The sequence below is a fragment of the Ursus arctos genome, chromosome X (assembly GCF_023065955.2).
Source record: "Ursus arctos isolate Adak ecotype North America chromosome X, UrsArc2.0, whole genome shotgun sequence".
Taxonomy (NCBI): Eukaryota; Metazoa; Chordata; class Mammalia; order Carnivora; family Ursidae; genus Ursus; species Ursus arctos.
The window spans coordinates 14,597,157-14,623,322 of record NC_079873.1 but is presented as its reverse complement, the minus strand read 5'-3'; the positions used below and the strand labels follow the sequence as shown (position 1 = coordinate 14,623,322).

The 26,166-nt window shown below is 43.3% G+C and overlaps 1 protein-coding gene across 1 annotated transcript; it reads left to right on the top strand.

The window, feature by feature from the left end:
* The first annotated feature begins 1,668 nt into the window (after positions 1-1,668).
* On the top strand, positions 1,669-25,793 carry RS1 (retinoschisin 1). The gene is made up of 6 exons (XM_057309531.1): positions 1,669-1,765; positions 2,334-2,359; positions 2,823-2,928; positions 10,111-10,252; positions 12,497-12,692; positions 13,663-25,793. The coding sequence occupies exons 1-6, from the start codon at positions 1,669-1,671 to the stop codon at positions 13,813-13,815; spliced, it is 720 nt and encodes a 239-aa protein (XP_057165514.1). The 3' UTR covers positions 13,816-25,793.
* The last annotated feature ends 373 nt before the right edge of the window (positions 25,794-26,166 follow it).

Below are 26,166 nucleotides of genomic sequence, written 5' to 3'. Positions count from 1 at the left end.
TTGCAGAACAGGTAAATATGTATTATTTAAACGAAGGCACGATTTGAAAAAGATAGCTTTTCCGATTGTGACACAAAAGATGAGACCATTCCTTTACTCTCTAAAACAATCTGAAAGGTTTCGTGGTGGGCATCAGATTCAACTTTTAGGTAGGAAAGTGGTTAAGGAGGGACTTTTATTTCCTATTGCCTATGCTCAGGTTTTGTTCAAGATTTTTATAATAGATATGCATTGCTTTTATAAGCAGAAAAGAAATGAAGGTATCCGTTTTGTTGAAAATGGGAAATGGGGCTCTGGTGCTTTACACTAGCAAGCACTGTCTGACTGAAACTTCTGCTACGATGAAAACGTTCTGTACCTGTGCAGTACATTAGCCACTAGCCACGTGAGACCAGGACGCACTTGAGATGTGGCTGGTGTGACTAAAGAATTGAATGTTTAATTTAATTTAATTTAATTTAATTTAAACTTTTGCCCATTTTAAAAAAAGATATTTATTTATTTATTTGTGAGAGAGAGCGAGAGAGAGAGAGAGCACAAGCTGGGGGAGGGGCAGAGGGAGAAGCAGACTCCGAGCTGAGTGGAGAGCCCAACACGGGACTTGATCCCAGGACCCTGGGACCATGACCTGAGCGGAAGGAAGATGCTTAACCAACTAAGCTACCCAGGCATCCAAATGTTTAATTTTATGAATTTTAAATAATTTAAACACAAATAGCCTCATAGGACTAGTGGTTCTGCATTGGGCAGCAGAGCTTAAACAGTTTATGCTAATGTATCCAAACTCTTTTCCTATTAAATCATGCATTCATCTCTGGAAAACAGTATGGAGGTTCCTCAAAAAGTTGATAATAGAGCTACCCTATGACCCAGCAATTGTGCTACTGGGTATTTACCCCAAAGATACAGATGTAGTGATCTGAAGGGGCACCTGGACCCCAGTGTTTATAGTAGCAATGTCCACAATAGCCAAACTATGGAAAGAGCCCAGATGTCCATCAACAGAGGAATGGATAAAGATGATGTGGGATATATACATACAATGGAACATTACTCAGCCATCAAAAAGAATGAGATCTTGCCATTTGCAATGATGTGGATGGAACTAGAGGTATTATGCTAAGCGAAGTAAGTCAATCAGAGGAAGACAATTATCATATGATCTCACTGATATGTGGCATTTAAGAAACAAAACAGAGGATCATAGGGGAAGAGAGGAAAAAATAAAATAAGACGAAACCAGAGAGGGAGACAAACCCTAAGAGACTCTTAATCATAAGAAACAAACTGAGGGTTGCTGGAGGGGAGAGGGATAGAGGGATGGGGTAACTGGATGATGGACATTAAGGAGGACACGTGATGTAATGAGCACTGGGTGTTATATAAGACTGATGAATCACAGGCCTGTACCTCTGAAACCAATAATACATTATATGTTAATTAATTGAATTTAAATAAAAAGTGTTTAAAAAATAAATTGTGCATTCATTCGCTTTGTTCATACTTCCATAGAGATAGTCTAGATGTTAGTTTTATGCTAAATCTTGCACACTTACTTTTCCCACATTAATTATACAGTATTTGTACTTTGTGGTTTAATATTTCCTGTACATTAAAACAAACCTTAAAAAGATTTTCTAAACAATGTGGTAATCCTAAATAACCTAAATGTGTCACAGGGGTTGGGGGAGAGGGCTAGGAATCAGCTCCTGCAGAGCACATCTGGTAGACACTGGGGACGACGATGATGATGAAGGGTCAATAAGTAAAGGGAAAAGCTAGCACCGATAATGTCAAATGTTACAATAGAAATGTAAATTGCAAGCACCGTTTAGGTAGTAGGTTCTCAAATATGTTTTTAAAAATACACATAGAAAAAAAGGACTGGAAAGATTTACATGAAAATGGTAACAGTATTGCCTTTGGTGATAAGAAATACAGGTGCATTTCTTTTCCTCTTTGCTACATTAATGTATTTTGCAAAATTCTATAAAGAACAAAAATAATACAAGCACGTGGCTAGCTCCGTAAGTAGAGCACGTGACTCCTGATTTTGGGGTCGTGAGTTGGAGCCACACTTTGGGGGGAGAGTTCACTTTAAAATAATAATAGTAATTATTATCCTTGTGTGTTTAATTTACTGTCCCCAGTTTCTCAGCATCTGTGGATGTTATTCCTGGCACATATTTACTTAGTTTGACTTCTTCCAGAAGGGGCTTTGTTAACTTTTATGTGACTATTTTCATTTCAATTTTCCATGGAATGAATAATTTTGTTGAATTTCTGTTTCTTTTTTTTAACTTCATTTTTTCCTCTCTTGTCCTTTTGCTTAGCCACGCTGGGATTATCATCTACCGAGGTATGTTACAGTAAAAAAGCTGTTTTTGAAGATTTTCTTAGCTCCAAATAATGTGTAGGATTATCAATTTTTTTAAGGTATTTTTTAAAGATATTTTATTCTGGTGGTGGCAATAGCACATTTTCTCCGGGCAAGTTCAAGACTGGTGTTTTAACAAGAGAATGTAAGTAAACCAGGTCTTAATAGAGGTGATATAATCTTGAGTCCATTGCCTTTTTCTTTTTTTAAAGATTTTATTTATTTGACAGAGAGCGAGGGCATAAGTAGGCAGAAAGGCAGGCAGAGGGAGAAGGAGAAGCAGGCTCCCTGCTCGGGGCTCGATCCCAGGACTGGGATCAGGACCCGTGCGAAAGGCAGACGCTCAACTGACTGAGCCACAGAGGCGGCACAGATTTTTCCAGTGGCTCCGGCCAGAGCTGCCTTTGACTGTGACTGACGCTCCTGCCCCTCTGGCTTCCCGCAGGATGAGGGTGAAGACCCCTGGTACCAGAAAGTGTGCAAATCCGATTGCCAAGGAGGTGCCAACGCCCTCTGGTCTGCTGGCGCCACCTCCTTAGACTGCATACCAGGTGAGTGTCCCCTCTCCTTAGGGCACCTGATCCTCGGGGTGTCCTTAGGAGCACCATTTCTCCTCTTCCCTTCAACCTGGCTGAATCAACACCCCGCCCCCCCGTCCCCCGAACACACAGTTGGCCTCTGAGCTTCGAATCACACAACAGCCACTGTTCCAACATACCACACGGATGTCATTGTTTAGAAACAGCTTCATGCATCTCTCCTTGGCCTCCGTGAGATGGTGAACCGGGACCTATTTTCAATGAAACAGACTCGTGGAATTCATGAAAATAAATCCATGGTAGGACGTGGGGCATTTTGAGAAGAGCACAGGATTTTAAGCTGGACACACCAGAGGTGGAACCTTGGCTGCCTCATTTCTTAACTCTGGGACTCCCACTTTGGTCTCTTTCTGTCAAATAGAGGTACTAGTACTGTGCCTGAGGGTTTATTGCTCGCCAAACAGCCGTGTGCTTCCCCCCGTCCCAGCCCCGTTGCAGTCAGGTGGCGCCGTATGAGCAGTTCCAGCCCAAGGGAGCAGCGTCTCTTCCAAAATGAGCATTTAAGGGCTGGTCCTCCACTCTGGCTCTCCCTTCCCTGCTTGAGAAAGTGGTTTCTCCTTCAGTGTGGGTCCCAGGAGATTCAATGGAGCAGAAACCCCTGCCGACCTAAAATGGACACGTCACCTGAGTGAAAAACAAACGTTTGTTGTGATAAGCCTCTGAAATTTCCAAGAGGTTTTTTCTGCGGCATAACATAGCCCTTCCGGGCTACTGTGAATGTCTTCCTGTAAGGTTCATGCCAGCGAACTTTGTCTGTAAAGGACCAGACGCTAAATATTTATGACTTTGCAGGGCAAAGGGTCTCAGCTCCTCGATTCTGCCATTGGAAGGCAAAAGCAGCCATAGAGCACGGCTGTGTGCCAATAAAACTTTATTTACAAATGCTTGGGTTGCCACCTTTGACCCAAGGGCCACAGTTGGCTGACCCCTGCTCTAGGGAGTTGTTATGAGGAAGAAATTGGATGAGGCCTGAAAGCATCTTGTGTTGTACCCAGCAAACTGTAGCTTAATAAAGGTCAGCTCCTTTTCTTCCCGCCTCCTGAGAGCTCACCCTCGGCCTTTCAGGGGCTTGGGGGCCCGGCAAATACTCGCAACGCTCTGTCCTTTCCATGGCTCGGCGCCTCTTTTGCTGAAACTGTCTTTGTCACCCCTCTCCAGGGTTATGATGGTGCCGTGCCAAGTCATTCACTTTACATAATCGCCTAATAATAGCTCCGCTAGAGACAGTATGTGTGCACATGTGCGAGCTTCTCTTCATTATTTCATTAAATTTGCATTAAAATAGCAAATTGTGGGGGAGGCAGGGGAGTCTACAATGGCCTTCACTGCCTCCGTTTTCCTATTTACTAAAGGGGTAGGAGCCGTTTGTGAACTAGTCTATTGGCAAGCCGCAGGGGGTCCCAGTGGTGAGGAAAGCAGTCAGTGCTGTTTAGTTTGGTGGGCGTCCACCGGACGTCCCACCCACTGTGTCCCACGGCATGAGCCCCTGCAACCCCTCTAGACTGGTGCGATCCGCCCAGTCAATATGGAAGCACCCTCCTTAATAATCCACTTGAAATTCAAGTCCACCCTTTGTCATCACGTGCCTATTATGTGCCAGGCACCGACAGGAAGATGAAAATGAAGACATTAGCTCCACCCTGAAGGAGTTTCCCATGCGGTGGGAGCAACCGTTCTCTTCACCAGAGACCTGGAGACTGACTGGAATTCCACTCGAAGTTCTTTCTACAAACAACTTAAAAAGAGATGATTTATGCAGATTGGCTTCCTTGACCCAGTCAGCTGTGAAGCTGAGGAGGGCTATGTGTTTGAGGAATGTGAAGTCGACCCGGGTCCCCCAAGCTCTCTTCCCACACACCTGCCATGAACTTGAAGTTCTGAAATCAGAACTTCAGCTTAACCATTCTCCTCTCCCCACCATTTTTTGGATTGTTTTGCTTTTGTTTTATTTTTTAACAGCACAGATATTTCCAGGAAGGAAAAATGCAACCCAAGCGTTAAAGGGTTGATTTGTTGGTGTTAATGAGTTTTCCACAAAAGAGATGATTCAGGGCAGCAGGACAAGCCACAGTATTCCAGAAGTCACTTGCCCGTCAGTGCCTCAGATCCTCAGCGGAATGTTAAGGACGCTGCTTGGTTTCTCTGGACCCTGAGATTCAGCGCTTCCTCCAGAGCCCGCCTTAGGAGGGAAGAAGAGCCTAGAAAGTACAGAAGGACAGGACGGAGGGTCATTCAGAGCTGTCAGGAGGCGCTCCCAGGCGCACACTGGCTGTTAACCGTCCAGTATCCCCACCCACGGAGAAGGTGACTGGCTCGGTGCCTTAGGGCCTCCTTAATCTTTGGCTTAACGCTACAAAAATTACTAAAAGGTCTGTGTTCCACAGTCAAGCTAAGATTACCTTGGCACTCCAAGGGGGAAACAGGGTAAGGAAAGCATCAAAATACAGAAATCCAGTGATTCGTTACTGCTTTACTTTTATTTTAGATTTTATATTCCTATATCATTTTCGAGTTTCCACTCTATGCTATAAACATTATTCTCTATGCTACTCCATGGCCATATAGGTTCATATTCACCTCTCTCTTGTCAAGAACATCCCTCAGCTCTCCTTGTGTTTCTCTAGGTTAACCTTAACCGAGAAATGAGCTACTGAATGGGAAAGGCTAGTATGTTAAGTATAGTCCGGGTTAGCAGCACATTATGAATATGCCTTTATCCGTGGAATGATCAAAGCATCGCTCGCTCCGAAGAGCCACTTGTGCCACAGATGTAGGTGTCTCCTTAAAATGAGTGTAGAAACATTCTTTTTCTACTTAAGATGAGTGTAAAAACAGGCTTCGTAGCTGCACTAACTTCCATTGGGCAGAACATGTGGGAAAGCCATATTCCATGTAGGTCTGATGATGAACCCTTCATTCCTCCAGCAACATTATTCGTGTTGCTTAATCCTAGTTTATACTCAATTGACAGTTTCTTTTTGCTTAGGGCCGTGGGTGTTCTGTGGGCTGGGCAACCTCTATTTCCTCCCTGAGCTCTCTGTTTCCTGTTTCTGCTGTTTTCTCTGCTTCGTCCTAGCGGCCACCCAAGACAGGTGATATTCTTTGTTGATCCCTTCATTCACCATCCACTCAACAGCTATCGAGTGCCTAGCATGTGCAGGCATTCTGCTCAGCTCAGAGGATAGGAGGGTGAGCCAGACAGACCAGGGAGCTGACAGTTAAATAATCACAAGGACAGGGAATCAGTGACAGGACCAGGGTGACTGGGGAGGCAGCAGCTGGAGTCCCTCCCCCGGCTCAGGGTGGGAAGGGGAAGTGGGAGGAGGTCTTAAGCGTGAGTAGAGTTGGCCAGGTGAAGGGGGAGGAGACGGGACAGGAGTGTCACAGGCAGAGGGAACAACCTCAACAGAAGGCCTCCAGGCCTGCAAGAGGACCGAAAGGGAGCTCCACCAGGACTGTGGAAGGAGGAGGAGAGGGGAAAGGAGGAGTCAGGAGAAATAATAACATAACTTGACTGCAGTTTACTCCATAGCACACAGAGCATGAGAAATGCCACATTTCCTATTTTCCCAAGTTTACATAACTCCAGTTTGAGGCCTCCTTTGTCATGGCCTGTGAGGAGTCTAAAGACAGGATTGTTAAAGGTCCTTCCTCTCTCCTTGGACTACCTGAAACCCCCCTGGGCTTGCAAGGGCTGCCTGGGGGCAGAGCTGAGGCTCGGGCTAGGTGGCAGGCGCTCTGCCTGGCCCACAACCCCACTTTAAGGCAGACACCTTGGTGGTGGCTCTCCTCCCTCTGAACCAAGCTCAGCTCAGTCCCGGGGACTTGCCCAGGTTTCCTGAGGGGGTCTCCCTGCCCCCATCCATGGTCCAGCCCCCTCAGAGGAAGCATGTCCCCACTGAGCTCAGGCCCGTCCATGAGCACCCCCTTTCCGCCGCAAAGGCCAAAGTCCAGAATCTCCAGTTACCTCCTCTAGCACAATCAGCTAATTTCTGTTGAGGCCTAGACCTTCCAAATCCATAAATCTGAGAGATGCTATGCTGTCAACAGCCTTTTACTCCCTTGAATCACACACACATGAACACACACACACACACACACACACACACACACAAGCGTGGGGCTTATTCTTCCTGGTGCAAGATCCCAAACGTTTAGAAACATGAAGCTGGACTCCTTCTTGGGGAGATATACAGGGGATGATGGGGGCAGGACAGAGTGTGGTAGAGGGGAGTTAGATTTCTTCCCGGGTGAGCCTTCACCAGAAAGACAAACATGAAAAACTCAAGAAGACATCAATATATTCCCACAACTTCACCCTCTTACACCAATATGATCTGTTGCTCTTGGCCAGGCACTAGAGGCTGTACTCTACAAACATTATTTCATGTAATCCTAGCCACATTATGGAGGCACGTACTGCTGTTGTGCCCATTTCACAGATGAGGAAATTGAAATCCAGAGAGGTTAAGCAGCTTGCCTAAGCTCACACAGAGAGTGGGATCCAATCCCAGCTCACATCGACTCTAAGCAGGCATTCTTGACCTTGGCTGTCCATTACGATCCCTTTCAGCTTTACCCCTAGCCAGGTCCTACCCCAGACCAATGACATGAGAATCTCTGCGGGGTGACCTGAACATTAGCACTTCTGTAACTCTCCAGGTGGTGTCCAGGCTGAGACCTGTCAGACAATCTCTGCTTTGTGCCCTGGGCCACACCACCGCCTTTCTGGGTTGGCAGTTGGGGAGCTAGAAGCAGCAATGCCTGAGACAGGAGCCCTGGACAGGGGCAGGCTTGGGGCTTGGATGCTGAAGGGCTCGGTTTTGGATGTGTGAATGTGAAGGATTTTGGTGTCACCCAGATGGAACTGTTCTCCTGGAAAACGGACAATGGTTAGATAAGGCTTGGGGCCTGAGAGTCAGGCGTTGACTCCCAGATGGCAGCTGAGGCCGTGGGGATGGTGAGACCATCACTCTCCTGGAGAGTGTGGGCAGGGTCCACGTCTAGGCCTCACTGGCCTCCGAGGCCATTGCCACTGGCTGGGTCTCTGTAGGTTTCCAGCTCACTCTTAACTAGTAGATGGGCTAATTGGAAAGAAATGGCAAAAGAGCTGTGAGGTGAAAACAGAGAAAGAGCAAAATGCCAAGAATAAAGCAATCAGGAATAGGCTGATGGCTTTTCCTTCCCCTCTGCTCCCGCCCTCCGAGCTGGCGGCCTTGGAGCAGGAAAGGGGAGGTTCAGGATGGAGGGGCCTTAGAAACATCCACAGTTAGAATTTAAGTGACAACCTTGGACCCAAATGAAACCCAGCTTTCTGGCGCTGGGACCTTGTCCTTCCTTCTGGTGGCACGGGCTTATCTTGTGGATCAGAGGGGAATTGAGGAGGTGGGGGAGGCCCCAAGGCCATGGGCACTAGGCCCCCGAATCTGCAACCTTAACAAGCCCTCCTGATGACTTGACCACACAAGACATGATCAAGTGGCCCATAAAGCACTCCTGTTCTCGCTCCCAGGAATTCCCATTCTTTTAATAGGTTCCTGAAGCCTTGGGTACTGGATATGAGACGGACGCTCTAAGCAGGCAGGTGCCTTGGGTGCTAGATAAACTACCAATACGGTCCCTCACCTCCAGCCCCACTGAGCTGCAACTACTGGTGGGGGGTTGGACCCTTCCCTTTGGTGCATTGGGCAAAAAGGCATTGAGCCTCTCTGGTCAGAGGCCTGAAGCTGTCTTTCTGTCTTCAGTCTCTGAGTACAGGGCATGACAACCGTGCGGGCATTCTGGTGTCAGGATGGATGGCATTCAAGCTTTTGCATGCTTCATTCTGTCTTACTGACTTGAAAATTATCCTCCAGAAAGACTTTAGCACCCATCTTACTGTTGGGAGGTGATGATGCCCCAGTAAATAAGTTCAGCTCTTTGATCTGAACTCAAATTTACACATGGAAAAAAATAACTTACTTGACACTTATCGTTCACAATCAGAAACTGGAAGAATGCCTAAGTTTATCATTTTAAGTTTTCTCTAGAAACTTAGCTAGAACCTGCATTTGATTATGAGACCCCCCCCCCCAAGTAGTGGCTTATTAAATTACTTTTGTTTTGACTCATGCAGTAAGGATATCAGGGCTGAGGTCTCTGTAGTTCTTTTGGCCTTACCCCCATTGTGCAAAATGGCTACCACTGTGCCAGCTATCAGGTTTTCCTTCTAGGTAACAGGAAGAAAGAAGGGGCAAGCAAAAACTGATCAGAAATCCCCAGCAGACATCGTCTTATATAACAGTGGTCAGAAATTTTATCATGTGGTCCCTTCTAACCGCAAAAAGAGACTGGGACAGATTTTTTTTTAAGCTGGTTACATTGCTGCCCCCCAAAATTAGGGCTCTTTCGTCAAAAAGAAGGGGAGAATAAATGCTGAGCAAAAGTCTTTGACCAGGTAACCGAACACTAAATGTGAGAAGAAATACATGAAAAGCAGCAAACAGTTAACACCTAAAAACCAGCTTTGGCTATTCTTATTTGGAAAAACAGCTCCTTTCAACTGTACCTCATTCAGTAGTCACTCAGGCACATTTCACCCCCCTTTTTTTTCCATTAGACTAGTGAGAAAACTGCAATTTACAAGTGAGAAATCAGTCTCAATATATAATTGCCTTTCTTGCCTCTCACCATTGTTTTGTATCTATCATTAGCATCCTAGCTGCCCAGGGACAATTAGGGACCCTGACGGCATCATGCAGGATGGCGAAAACTGTGTTCATGAGGAAAATAAAGAGTATGGCATTTAAGTATGCTATTTCTCTGTGAACCTCTTGGTGTTTTAAATGTCTAAGTCTGTGGAGGAGGTGAAGTATTTCTCAGCCCCCCACCTCAGGTTGCCATAGAGCCCCTTTCGTCTGCTTTTATGAATGTTGTGAGTCTCTATGGCAATCCTTTTACTTCATTTTCACTCTCTTCTCATAAGAGCAGTGAGTAGGTTGAAGATCCATTGTGAAGTGCGCTGCCAAGCAAAACATTCTCTACCTTCCAAAGCGCAGAGGAGACGGTTTGATTTGTCACGTTAGTCCTGTCGTGTTTGTTGAGTGTTACGATGTGATACGATTGTTTTAATGTGTGCTGCCTTTTCTTCTCCAGAATGCCCGTATCATAAGCCCCTGGGGTTCGAGTCAGGAGAGGTCACACCAGACCAGATCACCTGCTCCAACCTGGAGCAGTATGTGGGCTGGTATTCCTCATGGACAGCTAGCAAGGCCCGGCTCAACAGTCAAGGCTTTGGGTAAGCAGGGCAGATGGCTCAGGCGATTTTTTTCATGTCACTTGAAAAATGTACATCTCTGTAATAAACGAATGGCAGAACGCATTTATTTATTTATTCAACAAATATTCATTGAGTGCCTTCCATGTGCTGAGGACTGTGGATGAGGTCCCAGCCTTCAAGAAGCATACAGTTTAGAGGGCCAGAGGGACTCTAAGCACATAATCACACAACTGAGCATTTAGTGAGTGTGATAAATACTGTGGAGAAGACAAAGAAGAAAGACCTGATTAATTTGAAGTACCAGGGAAGACTTTCTAAGGAAAAGATATTTAACCTGAGACTTGCAGTTGGCCGGGTGAGGGGGTGGGGGAAGGCACAGAATACAGCAGGTGCAAAGGCCCTTAGTTGGGAGGATCCCTGAAGGACATGGATGGGGATGGTAAAGAAGGTCAGCAAAGTTAGGGCACAAGTGAGATAAGGCTAGAGAGGTAGTCAGAAGTCAGATCATGAAGTCATGTTAAGGATTATGGTCCTTATTTTAGGCATAATGAGAGTTCCTTGAATGTGCATTAGTTAAAACACAAGTTTGTGCTGCTGTAACAAAGAGCCCCAAAGTACAGGGACTTAAACAACACAGAGGCTTATTTCCTGGTCATCTGAAAGTTTCATTAGGCAGTGTAGGGTTGTTATGATGGCTGATGGTATCAGGGTTCCAGACTCTTTCTACCTTGTTCTGTCATCCTTCGCATGAAGCTTCCATCTTGGGGCCCAAAATGGCTACCCTTGCTTCCACTATCACATCTACATTCTAGTCAGTGGGGAGAAAAGAAGAGCAGAGTGCACACACTTTTCTTTTAAGGATACAAACATAATCATATTGGCTACATTGCCCACATCCCATTAATCAGAATTTGGACAGATTGCCCCACCTAGTTGCAAAGGAGACTGGGAAATATGAACTCTGCTGGGTGACCATTTGCCCAGATAAAACTTGGTGGTGGTGGTGATGGTGATGGTGGTGTTCTGTTACTAAAGGAAAATGGGAAGAGGATACTGGGAGACAATCAGCAGACTCTACCAGAGAAAGATTTGAAGTTGGGGAGTATCACAATCAGATTTGTGTTTTAAGAAAAATCTGGCTCCTGTGCGGGAGAACTCTTTAGTGGGGGAGGGGGGGCGGTAACCCAGGGAGACTAGTGAAGAGAGCTAAAGTAGCAATCATCCACTCAAGAACTGAGGATGATGTGGGCTAGAGCAGTGCCAGTGAAATGGAGAGAAGTAAATGAATTTGAGAAACATTTGAGATGGACTCAATAGATGGGATTGGATATTTGAGGTGACAGAGAGGAAGGGGCCAAGGATCTCTCTGGCATGAACACTCAGGAGGATGGAGGTAGCATTCCAAGAGATGGATACTAGAAGGAGCGGTTGGGATGGAGGTGATTCACTCTTGGACAGGTCTCACTGGGGGTGCTGTAAGGCATCTAGAAGTTGTCTAGATAGCAACTGATTCTCAGATTTTAGAATTGAGAAAAGGTCTGGGATGGAAATTAAAAATTCAAGAGCCACCCAAGGAGCCAGTCTGGAGTTAGAAGAGAAGGCAGTCAAGGACTGAGTCCCAAGAAGCTAATTAAATGCAAAATAAAATAAAATGAAAACCTCAAAGGGGAAATTATAGGTTTCCACAATTCAGGAGGGATATAGCTAAAAAACACATTGGTTCGTTAGTTTGCTTTACAATTGTCAAAGGCGCTTCCAGAGCCACTTGGCTCAGTGATCTGCACATGGGAGACACTCTCTGAAAGCCCCGAATGGCAGCACCTGAAGGAGATGCACGTATGTATAAAGGAAGTGAAATTAGGGTAAGACTCATGGAGAGACATCAGGAGAGACTAAGGAAAAGCGTTAGGGCTGGCGGGTGTAAGAACCATGCGTTTTCATGTTTTGAAGAAAGACCTGTTCAACCACACCCCAAAGGCGCTTTCAGCTACACTCAGAGGCACTTCTTTGACCAATCAGTTGAATCTGGCCATTGTTCTTGGCGCAGTGGAGATGCAGGGAGAAAGAGAATGATACAAGTATAACAGAGGCTGGCCACTTCTTAGAGACCGGCCTCTTGGTGCTTAACAGATCGCAACTCAGACTGCCTGAGCATTGCAGAAGTTCTTCAGGTGGTGGCAATCCCTCAAAGGGCAGTGCCTCTCAGCTCTTTGCAGGTGCTCGTGGGGAAAGGCTCCTGGTGATTTGCTGTGTCCCTGGCAGGTGCGCCTGGCTCTCCAAGTACCAGGACAGCAGCCAGTGGCTACAGATAGATCTGAAGGAGGTCAAGGTGATTTCAGGGATCCTCACCCAGGGACGCTGTGACATCGATGAGTGGATGACCAAGTACAGCGTGCAGTACAGGACAGATGAGAACCTGAACTGGATTTACTATAAGGACCAGACAGGAAACAACCGGGTAAGTCGGGCTAACCCCAACTTACCTTCAGCTTGGACTCTCTGGGCCTCCCTTCCTTCTTCCACCCTGTCAGACCACTGGCTCCATGGCAAGGGAAGTCATCCGGGCTTCTTCCCCACAACATGGTCTACTCTCTAACAAGGCAGGTGTCTTTTCTTGCTGTATCTTGGGTGCCTAGCAGTTTGTTTGTGAATGAGCACCACTCTTGTATACAGAAGTCTTTGTCTGAATTCTCCCATCAGCTTATAGTTGCTTAAATGATCAAAACTGGCCATTTGGCCTATTCCAAACTCACTGAGCCATTGAACACTTTGCCACATGGGTCTGACTTGACCTATTATTGATGTGGGTAGGCCCTTGTCTATTTATGTAGATATGGCCTCTCCTTACTATTGAGACTGATTGCTAGGAAGATCTGGACAATCCAGCAAGTTAGCCGCTGAACTATGTAAATGATTAAAATGGCTCCAGCAGTGCAAACACAGGAATTTAGGCCTATGAGCAACTATATATCCTACTAACCTCTAAAGGCCAAGCTGCAAGTCAAGTCTTGTTCACTGAACATAGTAGGTTCGTAATTGAGTGTGTGTGTATGTGTATCTGCACTGTCCAGTATGGAAGCCACTCACACGTAGCTACGGAGCACTTGAACTGTAACTAGTGTGACTGAGGAAGGAAACCTTTATCTAATTTTAATTCGCTTAAATTTAAAGAGCCACACGTGGCTCATGCTTGCATACTGGATGGTGCAGTTCTAGATGTCCCCACAGAGTGACTCGGAGATGCCTAGAGCACACAGGTGCTGAGTAACATGCAAATTCAGATTTGGGGGTGGGGATGTGCAATTCTCTGAGCCTTAACCACTTGCTGTGATTTCTCAAACTTCAAAGTTGGGGCCCGTGTCGGATAAGAATCGTCCTTCCTTTACCATCTTCTGATGTGATAGTGATAAGACCTCCTCTCTCCTTAGGTCTTCTATGGCAACTCAGACCGAACCTCCACAGTCCAGAACCTCCTGCGGCCCCCCATCATTTCCCGCTTCATCCGGCTGATCCCGCTGGGCTGGCACGTCCGCATTGCCATCCGGATGGAGCTGCTGGAGTGCGTCAGCAAGTGTGCCTGAGGCCTCCCTCCGCGCGGCACCTGCCGTGGGGGCTGGAGGGCGCAGAGCAGCCTCTAGGGGAACCCTGACGCGAACAGGGTGACAAACACAGCTGTATTTTACAAGCTCTTTTCAGTGCAGAGCTGTGCAGGAAGAATTTCTTTTTTAAAAAAATATAGTTTCCGATTTCAATGAAAGAGAAAGAAAAATGAACTTATTCCCCATTCACGGCCAAAGAAAATAAGAACAAAGAAAATGTCCCTAAAACCAGTTTTCATATAAAAGCCTAAGTAGCAGGGTGATTTGTTGCTCTTGGGTTTTTGTTTTTGTTGTTTTTGGTCTGACAGTGTGAAAGTGTGGTCCCAGGGAACGCAAAGGAGTCCAGGTAATTTTAAAACACTTTTGCTTTTACCACACTGAAAACAGGAACAGAGTTTCATAAAACCTTGATTTGAATGCAAATGGGGAGCAAGCTTGTAGTTTCTGCTTCAAGTTTTCAGTGAATCATGGCCTTTTTGGACTTTAGAGTAGCGGGTGTGCAGAGGGCAAGGTTTTGGGTGACTGGTTGGCCAAGATGAGTACAGTGGCTGGGAGCCTGTGTCCTGGTCTCCTGGGAGGTGTGCACAACCAATCACCCCAGGTAAAAGGGCCTCCTCGGCTCTGAGCTTTCACCCCCAGAACACAAGGATTGGGGTGGGGGGTGGGGGGTGTTCCGGAGCTCTCATCACATACAGATCCACTCTAGCAAATTTTTCATCTGTGGTCACTATCTCGGTGAATGAATACATGGGACAGGCTGCATGTCTAAGTAGCAAAGTTTCTCTACCTTTAGGAAACCCAAATGACCAGAACACACCAGAATTTCCCCTTATCTAGGGCTACCATTTTTCAATAAGCTTAACATTTTAAAAACAGTTGGCCCAGGAGCTATCGCTGGCTACAAAGAGGAGGCCCATTAGCTAACTGCATGCTTTGCAGGAAGTTCTCAGACCCTATGTCCTAAGAAGGGCATGTGGCTACGTCTCGTGACCCAACTGTTTAACCTTTCCCCCTGGCCTTGCAACACACAAACATGCCTGCTCCTGAGGCTGAAATGGCCTTGGGAAGGACCGGGCCAGGAATGGGCCTGGCCTTCCCCTCCTGGAGGAGTGCACTACACAGGGACCTTACGGGGCAACAGCCTAAGTCTCCTCTGTCGTTTATAGCTCAGCCTGAGTTTTCAGGCCCTTCCCTGATAACATGGGGAACGGAAAGGAGAGGTATATGAAAGTAGGAGCTGGCGGGGGCGGGGGGGGGGGGGTGAAACCAGAGGATGAGAGCCCTCTGTCAAGACTAGGGAATCCAAGACTGTCCTGGCCCTGATGCCGCTGAGCCTCTACTAGCTGCTCATCTTCCTAAGTTACTTGCCATTTTCAAATGCCAAGCCGACTGAATGGATTCACACTAACACGATTGTGGACATCACATTCACCTTCTCTGTGAGTGGGAAGCCTCCTAAGGCCCCAAATCTCTTCCCTGGTGTTCTGAGCTTAGAACAGCTTTATATTCAACCCACCATCTTTCTAATCCCCATGCTGTATACTCGAAGCTGGAAAAATGCTCTCCTTGCTCAGTATTCTCTCACATACAAACATATCAAATTCAAGGTGGAGGGGAAAAAAAATCCTTCTCTGGCCTTAGGACACATGAATAAATCCATTTAGAGCAGATGCCTGATCGGAGCCCCTTACTGGAAAGTTGAATGAACTTTTATCATGACATAGATTGTCAGAGAAAATGGCAGTAGCATAAGAGCCCAGGTCCAGACACAGGCGGGGAGTACAGTTAAGAGGAAAGGAGAAAAGAATGAAACAGTGTGAGGCAGCGATAAAGGCTCTCCAAGTAATTGTTCATGTTGGAAATTGTTTTGAGAAGGTTTAATGAGATAAAGTCATATCCACACAAATTCCACCCATTTCAAGTGTACAATTCAATGACTTTTAGTACACTCGGAGTGGAGTGACCATTATCACAATTTTAGAAAAATTCATCACCCCACAAATAAACCCTGCACCCGTTAGCCATTGTCCCCCAACCAACTCGCCCACCTAGCCCTAGGCAACCACTGATCCACTTTCTGTCTCTGTAGATTTGCCTATTCTTGACATTTCATATAAATGGAATCATACAATTGTGGTCTTTTCTGTCTGGCTTCTTCTGCTTAGCATCGTGTTTTTCCAAGTTTCATTCATGTTGTAGCGTGTATCAGTACTTAATTCCTTTTTACAGCTGACTATCATTCCATTTATACGCACAGATCACATTGTATTTATTCATTCATCTGTTGATGGACATTTGGGTTGTTTCCACATTTTTGGCTATTGTGAATAATGCTGCTATAACAACTGTGTATAAGTTTTTGTTTGGACATGTTTTTATCTTGGGTGTATACCTTGGAGTATAATTGTTGGGTTACATGATAACTCTATGATTAACCTTTTGAGGAACTGTCAATTTTCCAAACTGGCCACACCATTATGCATCCCACCAGCAATATATGAGGATTCCAGGTTCTCCACATTGGTTATTATCTGTCTTTCTGATTAGAGCCATTCTGGTGTGTATGAAGTAGAATCACACTATGGTTTTGATCTGCATTTCCCTAGGACTAATGATGCTAAGCACCTTTTATGTGTTCACTGCCCTTTCATATAACTTCTTTGGAGAAATGTCTATTCAGATCCTTTACCCATTTTAAAATCACGTGGTCTTTTTATTATTGAATTGTAGGAGTTCTTTATATATTCTAGATATAATCCCCTTATCAGATAAACAACTTGCAAATATTTTCTCCTATTCTGTAGGTTGTCTTCTTACTCTCTTGATGGTATAGGTTGTCTTCTTACTCTCTTGATAGAATCCTTTGAAATATATTTTTAAATTTTGATTAAGTTCAATTTATTCTTCTCTTTTTCTTGCTTGTGTTTTTGGTGTTATACCTGAGAAACCATTGCCAAATCCAGATCATGAAGATTTACTCCTATGTTTTCTTTCAAGAGTTTTATAGTTTTACCTTTTACATTTAGATCTTTGATCTATTTTGGGTTACTTTTTGTATACGCTATGAGGTAGGGCTCCATCTTCATTCTTTGCACGTGGACATCTGGTTGTCCCAGCGCCATTTGTTGAAAAGACTATTTTCCCCCCACTGAATGGTCTTGGCATTCTTTTTGAGAAATCAATTGACTGTAAAGGTAAGAATTTATTTCTGGATTCTTAATTCTATTACATTGATATATAGGTCTTTTATGCCAGTATCATACAGTTTTGATTTCTGTAGCTTTGTAGTGAGTATTGAAATTGGAACATGTGAATTCTCCAACTTTGCTCTTCTCCAAGAATGTTTCGGCTATTGATTCCTTTGACTTTCCATATGAATTTTAGGATCAATGTGTCAATTTCTGCAAAGCCAGCTGAGATTTCACATTGGAAACTGCTCCATACTCCAGAATTTAATAAACAATGAGATATTGATATCCATAAGATGTTTATCTTCAGGTAACTTGTTTATAACAGCATATTAATTATTTATTTTCATTTAATTGATAACAACGTATATAAACAAAACTTCTATTGAGAGACATCTGAAGCCTAACAGAATCTTGCTATTAAACACATGAACTATGTTTGCAGTATTATTTCTTTTGTGGGGAAAAATTTCAATTAAAAAAATATATATAGTGTAGTAAAGACTCATTATTTTACCTTAGGTTAACATGTTTACTTTTATTTTCACAAATGCTAGAGTGTGAAAGTCTACACTTCCAGGAGATTTTTTTTTTAATTGCATTAAAATATACATAACATATTACAGGAGACTTTTAAACAACTAGATGAAATGCTATGAAAAAGAAGTAGCATTAAGTGTTGCCAAGATTAAAAAAAAATCTGAGTTGATTTTGGTATTGAGTGTGGGAGAAGGTTACTTGGACAAAGCAAAGGTTACTTGGGCCTTTCAAAATAAAGTTACCACTATGAATTCAGTCTCAGAGGCCAGAAGACTGCACCCCTAAGGTAAGCCTTTGAAGAGAGGCTGACAGAAGCCCATCTTTTTGTCTACCTGGAGCGTGGGTGCCGAGGCCTGCTTACAAATGCACAGCTGTAAGGGCTGTTGCTTCCCCTGTGATCCCAAGAATAGTGCCAAGCTGGGTGGTTCTTAACCCCAACAACTTTACAAGGCTGATGTGAAGATCAAATAGCATAAGTACATCTAAAGTGCTTAATGGGCTCTCTAGAACTGGCAGTCAAGACCCAGTAACACTGCTTTTTAACTTCATGGGGCTGCCAACTGAGGCACAAATAATAGCTAGCCACTCTTTATTTAGAATCTATCAAGTGTTTGCAGGTTATCATCTTATTAAATCCTCACAACATCCCTATGAAGTAGATACTATTATTATTTCCATTTAAAGATAAGGAAAGTGAGGCACAGAACAGTTAAGTAACACGCCTAAGGCCACACAAGATGTAGGTGATGGAGCTAGGATTCTACTCAGGCAATCGGACTCCAGATCCTATGCTCTTAGCCACTTCACCAGTCTCTGGACCTCTAGTGGCTTGTTTCAATGAACTGTTCTATTCTCAAATCAAATCAACTACCACCTGCTGGGAAGATGAAAGGTGGTACATGAATCGCCATATGTCATGAACCCCATGTCAGTTTTCTATACATGGAGACGCAGCAACTGCCCTGCTTAGTAGTGTTTAAGGGTGTGGACTTTACAGTGAACACACTAGGCTTCAAATCCTAGCCAGGTGACCATGGGCAAGTTATCGTAAAGTCCATAAACCTCAGTTTCCTCATCTACAAAATGAGGATACTACTCGCTTCATAGAATTGCTGTGACAAGTAAATGTAATAATAAAAGTAAAGGCCTTGGCATTGTGCCCGGCCATAATAAGTGCTACAAACAGAAAAATTACAAGCCAATAGATAGTTTGATTCAATCTGGATAAAAAGTATAGTTGAAATCACAGGCCACAAGTTTCTGGGACGAGAAGGAGAAACTCGGGAGTGAAGAAGTTGGAGACACAGTGTTTTTAAGAATGCACATCACTGGGTTTTAGCTCCTATCCTTTGTTTAGACAGATAAAGTTGGAGAATATTTATATATGTTATCACACAATTTAAGTTCTTTCCCCCATTAACAATAAGACCAACCGAGCAAATAACCAAAGACAAAAGTGAGGGCCTAAAATGGGTCAGTAAATCTGCCCCACCCCCAACCTGTTTTTGTAAATAAAGTTTTACTGGAACACAGCCATACGCATTTACATATTGCCTTGCTGCTTTTGCACTACAATGGTAGAGACCCTATGGCCCACAGAACATCAAATATTTACTATCTGGCAAAAACAAAAAACAAAAACAAAAACGTTTGCCAACCTCCTACTCTAAAACATGAAAAATACTTCATCTTTGCTTTCTCCATCACACTGAGCAGGAGGCAGGTATCTCTTCCCATCCTCCCAAACCACCAAGAGAGTGTCTAACAATGTGCAAAGGAGACAACACAGCACTCGAGTGTGAAAGAAACCAGTTTTCAAAAGGCCAGGATGGGAAAAAAGCTTTATAAATAGGGGGGGGGGAAAAAAGACTATCATCATTAAGTAACAGGATTTGCCCTGCTTTAACATTACTTTCTGTCCCTTAAACTGCTTTCAACTTCAAAGGCCCATTATCCCCCAGCTGAAATCAAATGAGTTCTTTACAAAGAAGGAACTAACATGGAGCTGCTTGCTGTTCAAAAGCAAGGGACCACAATGCTCAAGATGGGGACAACCTGGTAATACATCAGTCAGTGCAAAATCTGCATTTTATTAAAGACATTTGGGAAGATCCATTCAAAAATACATTGTGCTCAGTAAAAATTAACCATTTCATGCTGATAATTAAGGTTACCACGGAATAGATATTTGTATAATATTTACAGCAACAATAGAAATTTTACAGAAGTTTAGAATGGAATACATGCCAGAAAAAACTTGATAAGATGTACCAACACATGATACAAAGAGTTATATAAACACTTTACAAATGGTTCATAATTAGCTTGTGAGGAATTTAAATATTCAACACTTTAAATTCAGTTTGGATTCAAAAATTAAAAAGGTTAACACCACGTCACACCCTTGCCACAGTAAAAAGTATGGAATTACACTCTGTATTATGGATTATAAAGTCTGTGCAATTAAGAATTTCCACTGATTCTTCATCTACCACAAACTTGGATGTTACATCATTCTGGCTTATCCATATTTCTAATTTCATGCATGAGTAGGGTTCTCAAAATCACCCTGCCCTGTGTCTTCCCAGATACCCCTTTGAACTTCCGAGAGATTGAAGAAGCTCAGAACAGTCTTTTAAGTATATACAGAATAACTACCTGAATTCGAAATGGCACAAAGCAATTCTTGGAGATAGGAGTTAGGGGCAACTATTTTGTTTGGTTTTATTGTTTCTATTAATCAATCCAAGTTTACAGTGAAAATTCACTTCTTGCAATCATAGCTTACCCCTCCAGCCTGACTCAATCAGTGACCAAGGAGGAAATAAGGAGAGGGAAATAGACTGAAATGACTATACTCGATTGTATATCTCTAGTGAAAATGGATTTTATACAAGCTTTGCTTTCCATTTTGGAAAATCTAAGCCATGGCGGAGAACTTAAAAGTTCTCCAAGAGAAAAAGCATCATTTTCTTTTTTTCTTGAAACTTTGAATGCTTTGTAACTAGAGCTTTTGACAACTCTGGTGATAAACACTTTAATCCCCCAACAGGGACAAAAGTCAAGGCATCTACCTTTTCTATTCCTGGGTTTCGTCTGATTAGCCCTGAAGCAGAGCACTAGGACAAGCTTGTCTATGCCTGAAATGAATCAGATCAGGCTTTTGGGAAAGTAAAATCCCAAACCAAAGGAAGTCCTGAGGAAATCTTAGCAGTCTGTCAAAACGGAAGGGATGGAGGAATAGATAAGGCCTCTTTCTCCCTGATACTCTGTGCTGGAAGAGTAGCGAACAAGGCAACTTCTAATCTGCATACAACATGGAAACCGATTTTTTTTAAGATTCCAAAGGAGGACCAAAATTTGACCCAAGGATCAAATGGGGTTCAGAGAGCTTAACCTTGTGGGTAATGAAGGGCCTTAGAAGTGAAATCAGTTTCACTGCTGCAGTTCTCTGGCCCTAGAAATCGAACGTGCAGACTATTACAAATTTTTTCTGGCAAAACAAAAGACACACCTCCCTCAAATTTGGGAGTCGACAGTTATTGAATGAAGATACAATGTAGGTCATGATCATCTTTAATATCCTATAGGAAATACACAGAAAGGTGGGCCAGTGCCTGGAGTGGAGAATGGTGGAGTCAGGACCAGGCCTAACGCTGATGAATTAACAAAGCACTAAGGGAAATGAATATTCACGTAGTAACTGACTTGGCACAAGTCTATGATCTTTTATAGTACATTCAATTAAAAAAGAATAGAATAGAATAGAATAGAATAGGGCAGCAGGCCCAGAGTTTCCTCACCACCTTACTTCTACCACATTGTGTGTATACAGACAGATGAGGGACTCGTCCTGTCACAGCTTCATTTTCTTGCATTTACTCATGGTTTCGAAGACAGAATTTTTTACCCAGCTGATGAATTAGACCTCAAGATATTTTATATCTCAGCTGGTTAAGACACAAAATGAAGAAATCAGAACCACTTACAAGTTTTTGTTTTTGTAAGATGGTTCTTTAAGTCTCTGAGAGAAACTTCTTGTAAGATTCTGGCCCTAGAGATTAGCAGCAGGACGCTTTCCTGCAGCCCCTTTTAAAGAAACCATTTTTTAAGAAGCGTAAATCCGTTTTCTCTGCCTACACACTTTAACAGTGATGAACTGAAGGAGGCAAGGAAATAGTTCAGTATGTTCTGACTTGGTTCAGTGTATCAGACCACATCCCCAGCTCACAACAGTATGAGTCTGTGGATCTCAGCGCTCACAGGGAGCTCAATATCCCACTATAATGTAGGAGGTAACGAACTTCTAGATATAAAAAGCAGTGCTCTCCAGAAAAAATGTTGTGACCAGGAGAGATTATGCAGATTTCTGAGTCCCAGCTGAACTCTGGGAGTAAGTCGCAATGAGCGATTGCCCTTGCTGAAAGTTGGGTCACCACCAGGACCTAGGTGAACAGAAATGGACACAGCCTTCTACACACTTGAAAAGTAATCCTCTGGCCTTTAAAAAGAGTTGTACACTTATTGAGTCATTCTCAATACATAGCTAGAAGAAAATAAATGGCTTTTTTCCTTATTTACTCTAAAAACTAGTTTAAGAAGTGAGGATACTATGACGTTAACTAAGATAAGGGGTGCTGGGAAGGGAAAATGGGATAGCATTTCCTAGCGAAGTCCACTAATTTTCAGATTAGGAACATGCTAAACTGGCTAACTCTACAACCACAACATACTTTATAATACATGACGTGACTAGAAACTAACCAGCACAGCTCTGAGCTTAGAATTAAAGTACAACTGCATATGGCAAATCTTAAAGCAGGTTTTAAAACAGATTTAACCAAAGCGTACAGCACAAACACTCCTATAACAGCCACATCACAACCACCAGGAGAGAGTTTTTTTGCTTCTAATCGGTCTGTCATATGCCAATATTTGTAAAGAGCTATTAAATGCCTTGAATAAAAGACAATGACATTTTCTTTTGGGAGACACAGCTAAAAGCCAATGGATGCCTTTGAGCAGTTGGTAAAAATCATGCCAATCTGCCAGGCTGCTGCTTGCTTCTAAATATAAGCCTCATGGCTCTATGAAAGATTTTCTCAAGATGCTGACCTAGAATTTAAGTTCTCAAACACCTATAAAGCCACTCTGGTCTCCTCCCAAAGGGTACACCTTGTAGCAGGCCCAAGACAATGAAAACAAACAGGATTCCAGGGATTCAAAAAAAGTGGTAGAAGATTCTTGCAGAGAATGTGATACTGAAGAATTCATACCCGCGGTTTCTCCAGTAGCCTGGAGAGAACAAGGATAGAGCCAAGCTCTGCAGAGCAGTGGGCTTGGAATCCAGTAGAGTAGAGTTTCTCAACCTCACCACTCCTGACATTTGGGACTAGATCAGTCTCTGTTTGTGGGGGGATCCTGTGTGTGCAGTATGTTCGCAGCATCCCTGGCCTCTACCCACTAGATGCCAGTAGCTCCCCCACCACTCCCAGTTGTAACAACCAATCATGTCTCCTGACATTGCCAAATGTCCCAGGGAGGCAGAATTGGACCTGACTGAGAACCACTGCTACAGACACAGCTCACTTGAGCTCCTCAGCATGGAGCACTTTTGATCTTGGGCTCTGAAGAGACTAACCATCAGACTGAGACCAAGCAAGGTTCAGTAAAAGTTCATTCAGAACTTCTGAGAAGAAAAACGAGGACGGTGGTAAAGCAAAAGTAGAAAAACAGAGAAGCAGAGTTTCTTTTCAAAAGGAGATCGGCAATACTTCCATAAAACAAAGTAATTCATAAGCCTTCATTCAGCAGTATTTTATCCGTTAAGAAGTTAGGGCAGATAGGAGAATATGAACACCATAAATTTCCCTTCCTAAAGAAAATGCAGACTTTTGTGACTTTAAATCAAGTCCTTCTTATCACGGATGGCAATTTTTGTGAGGTCAATGATTCATCAACCAGAGGAGAACAACAGTTAAAAGCTAAGAGAGGGCCCATTAGATTTGGGAGAAACCTTGACCATTCCCCTCGGTGAGCAGGAAGAGAATTATACATGCTAGAAATGCGGATTGCAGCTCATTTATTACAGCTTACTGAGGTCAATGAGAAGTCAGAATGGACAAAAGTGGAGACAAGGATAAAAGAGCTACCTCAAAAACACTAGTTGAAAACATTGGAGATATTTTCTGGCTCAAATCTGGGAATGTACGAAAAGTATGTATTGACTCTTCATCAGTTAGGTTTACTTTGCTCTAGGTAGAAGGCAATTATTCTAGCCCTTCTTTGAAGAACCACCATGAATATAAATGTTCTGCAAACATCTGAGATCCCAGTGTTAGCAAGGATAAAACATGGGAAACCAGCCCCTAGGTGACAACGAGCCTCAAATGCCACAGCATGGCAATGTGACTGCGCAGTTCCTAAGCGCACAGCACAGTGAGAAGTCTTTCCGGAGGAAAAAATGTAGTTTCTGGTTTGCAAGGGGGGGATACAAGGTACAGATCTAGTATGAAAAAGAAGAGTTCCCACCCTTTTAGAGTCATTAGTATCCAGGCAAAAACTGCTAAGGGTTCACATCACTTATATAACTGAGCAGCTTGCCTGGGAAAAGCCAGAATTCAGAGCTACTTGAACAGTACTGAACTGGTGAAAGAAACAAGATATAAAAAGAACCGAAGAGCATGCAAACTATTGGTTTGAATCAAACTGTTTTAATGATAGTACCCAGTTGAGTTTCATTTTAGTGCCTATTATACTTATTAAAATCAAATAAAAAGCACCTTAAAATGACCTCTATATATAATCAATACACATCATTATAGTAGTTATATAAAAATGTAATATGCACACAATTTAAGCTTCAAAGAAACTAAGACCTTTTCTGTATAATCACCAGAGCTATGATTCTCAAAATCTTGGGGGAGGGGGAACAGTAACTCAGCACATTTCAATTATCGCTGACTTGATTCAGGGGCCAATGCTCTCAGAATCCTGGGACAAGTAATAAATATTGAGAAGCTACCCCTTTGAGGGGTGGGGGTGGGTCTTTAAAAATATTATTGCTAAGAGACTACTTCCAAAAATCTAATTCTCTTGATAGATGGTATTGAGGTGATTTCTGTCAAGAATAGCCCAGAGATACCAGGCTGTAACCCTTGTCGGCCATAGGCCTTGATGATGCTTGAGAATATTGGGAGTTGAAGGAGATCAAATGAGGGAAAGAAGTCCCGTTCTGATCGTGTGCGTACCGATATACATGATAACCTTGTTATAAATGGACAGTCCCAGGAAGAAAAAGTGAGTGTAGCAATTTTCCCTACATTTGGAATTGCTTCAGGAGCCTTTTAAATATATTGGAAAGAGCAATCACAACAACAACAACAACAACAAAACATTTAGAAATAGAAACGCCACACATGGATCTCACACCCCACCAGCCAAGAGTCTCCGGTACAGTGCACAGGATTCAGGAGCATAGAGCTGGTTTGCAAGACCTGCAGACAGATGCCTCTTGCAACCTTGCAACCTAGGAATGTTCACTGGCAAATCTTTGGTCTACACTCTATACTAACACTAAGGAGAAAAGCATATTCTCTCAACAAAGACCCATGAGTAAGTAACCCTGGATCTATTCTCCCCTTAGGTGCAAGGAACGTCCCTGGATGCGAACAGGAGCCAACTGTGAGGACAGAGACGAGGCCTGCTAGAGTTCTCACTGGCCTAACCGACTTTCTTGTCTATGGGTTCGGGAGGAGATGCTGCATCTCATCTGCTGCCAAGGATCATGTTTAGAGGCTACTGCCGGGACCTAAAAGTTGAGCACGGTTCCCACTGTTAGTCACACATAGCCACAATTCGACTCCCTTGATTAGAAGTATAATACTCACTTCATATCACAAATGTATAAAAATATGGCAGATAGTGTCATAATGATACTTTCTTTAAATGATTATATTTATAAAACAGACAGATATTTACCATATATATATATTTATATATAGAATAAAATACTCCTGATGCAATATATAAATGTTACTGTTTAGTTTTTATAGAAACTACTATAGCTGTCCCACTGCTTCACAATGTTCCAAACAGCTCAAAATAACTTTACATTAACATAAAAGGTATGATTAGAACAGTACAATATTAATTATAAATAAATGTTACAAATCCTATCAAATATGGAAGTTTAGAAAACAATTTAAGACATACAGTTAGTTCATCTGCTCACCCTTCAAAGGGATACTCTTGGATTACAATAAACCCCACATTTAGTTTAGGCCAAAAAAAAAAACAAAAAAAACTGTGGTAAGGGCATCGGTCAACATGACTTTTTCTATCCCTTGCAGTACCAGAACACATCCTGGCTTTCCCAAGTTCAACAGGGATTGCACTAAAGCTGGAATGTACAGGGGAGAAACTGGCAAGAATGTCTTCTTCCTCAATGGCACACTCTATCCATTCTCACACAAGATCCGTGGGGACTGGCGGTCCCTAAGGAACTCCTGCGGCTCTAAGATCCCTGACTAGCATTTGTGGCCGTGAGGAGCCAGAGGGCTCCACACATACAATATTGCACTCACCTTCATAAAGCTGAAAATAC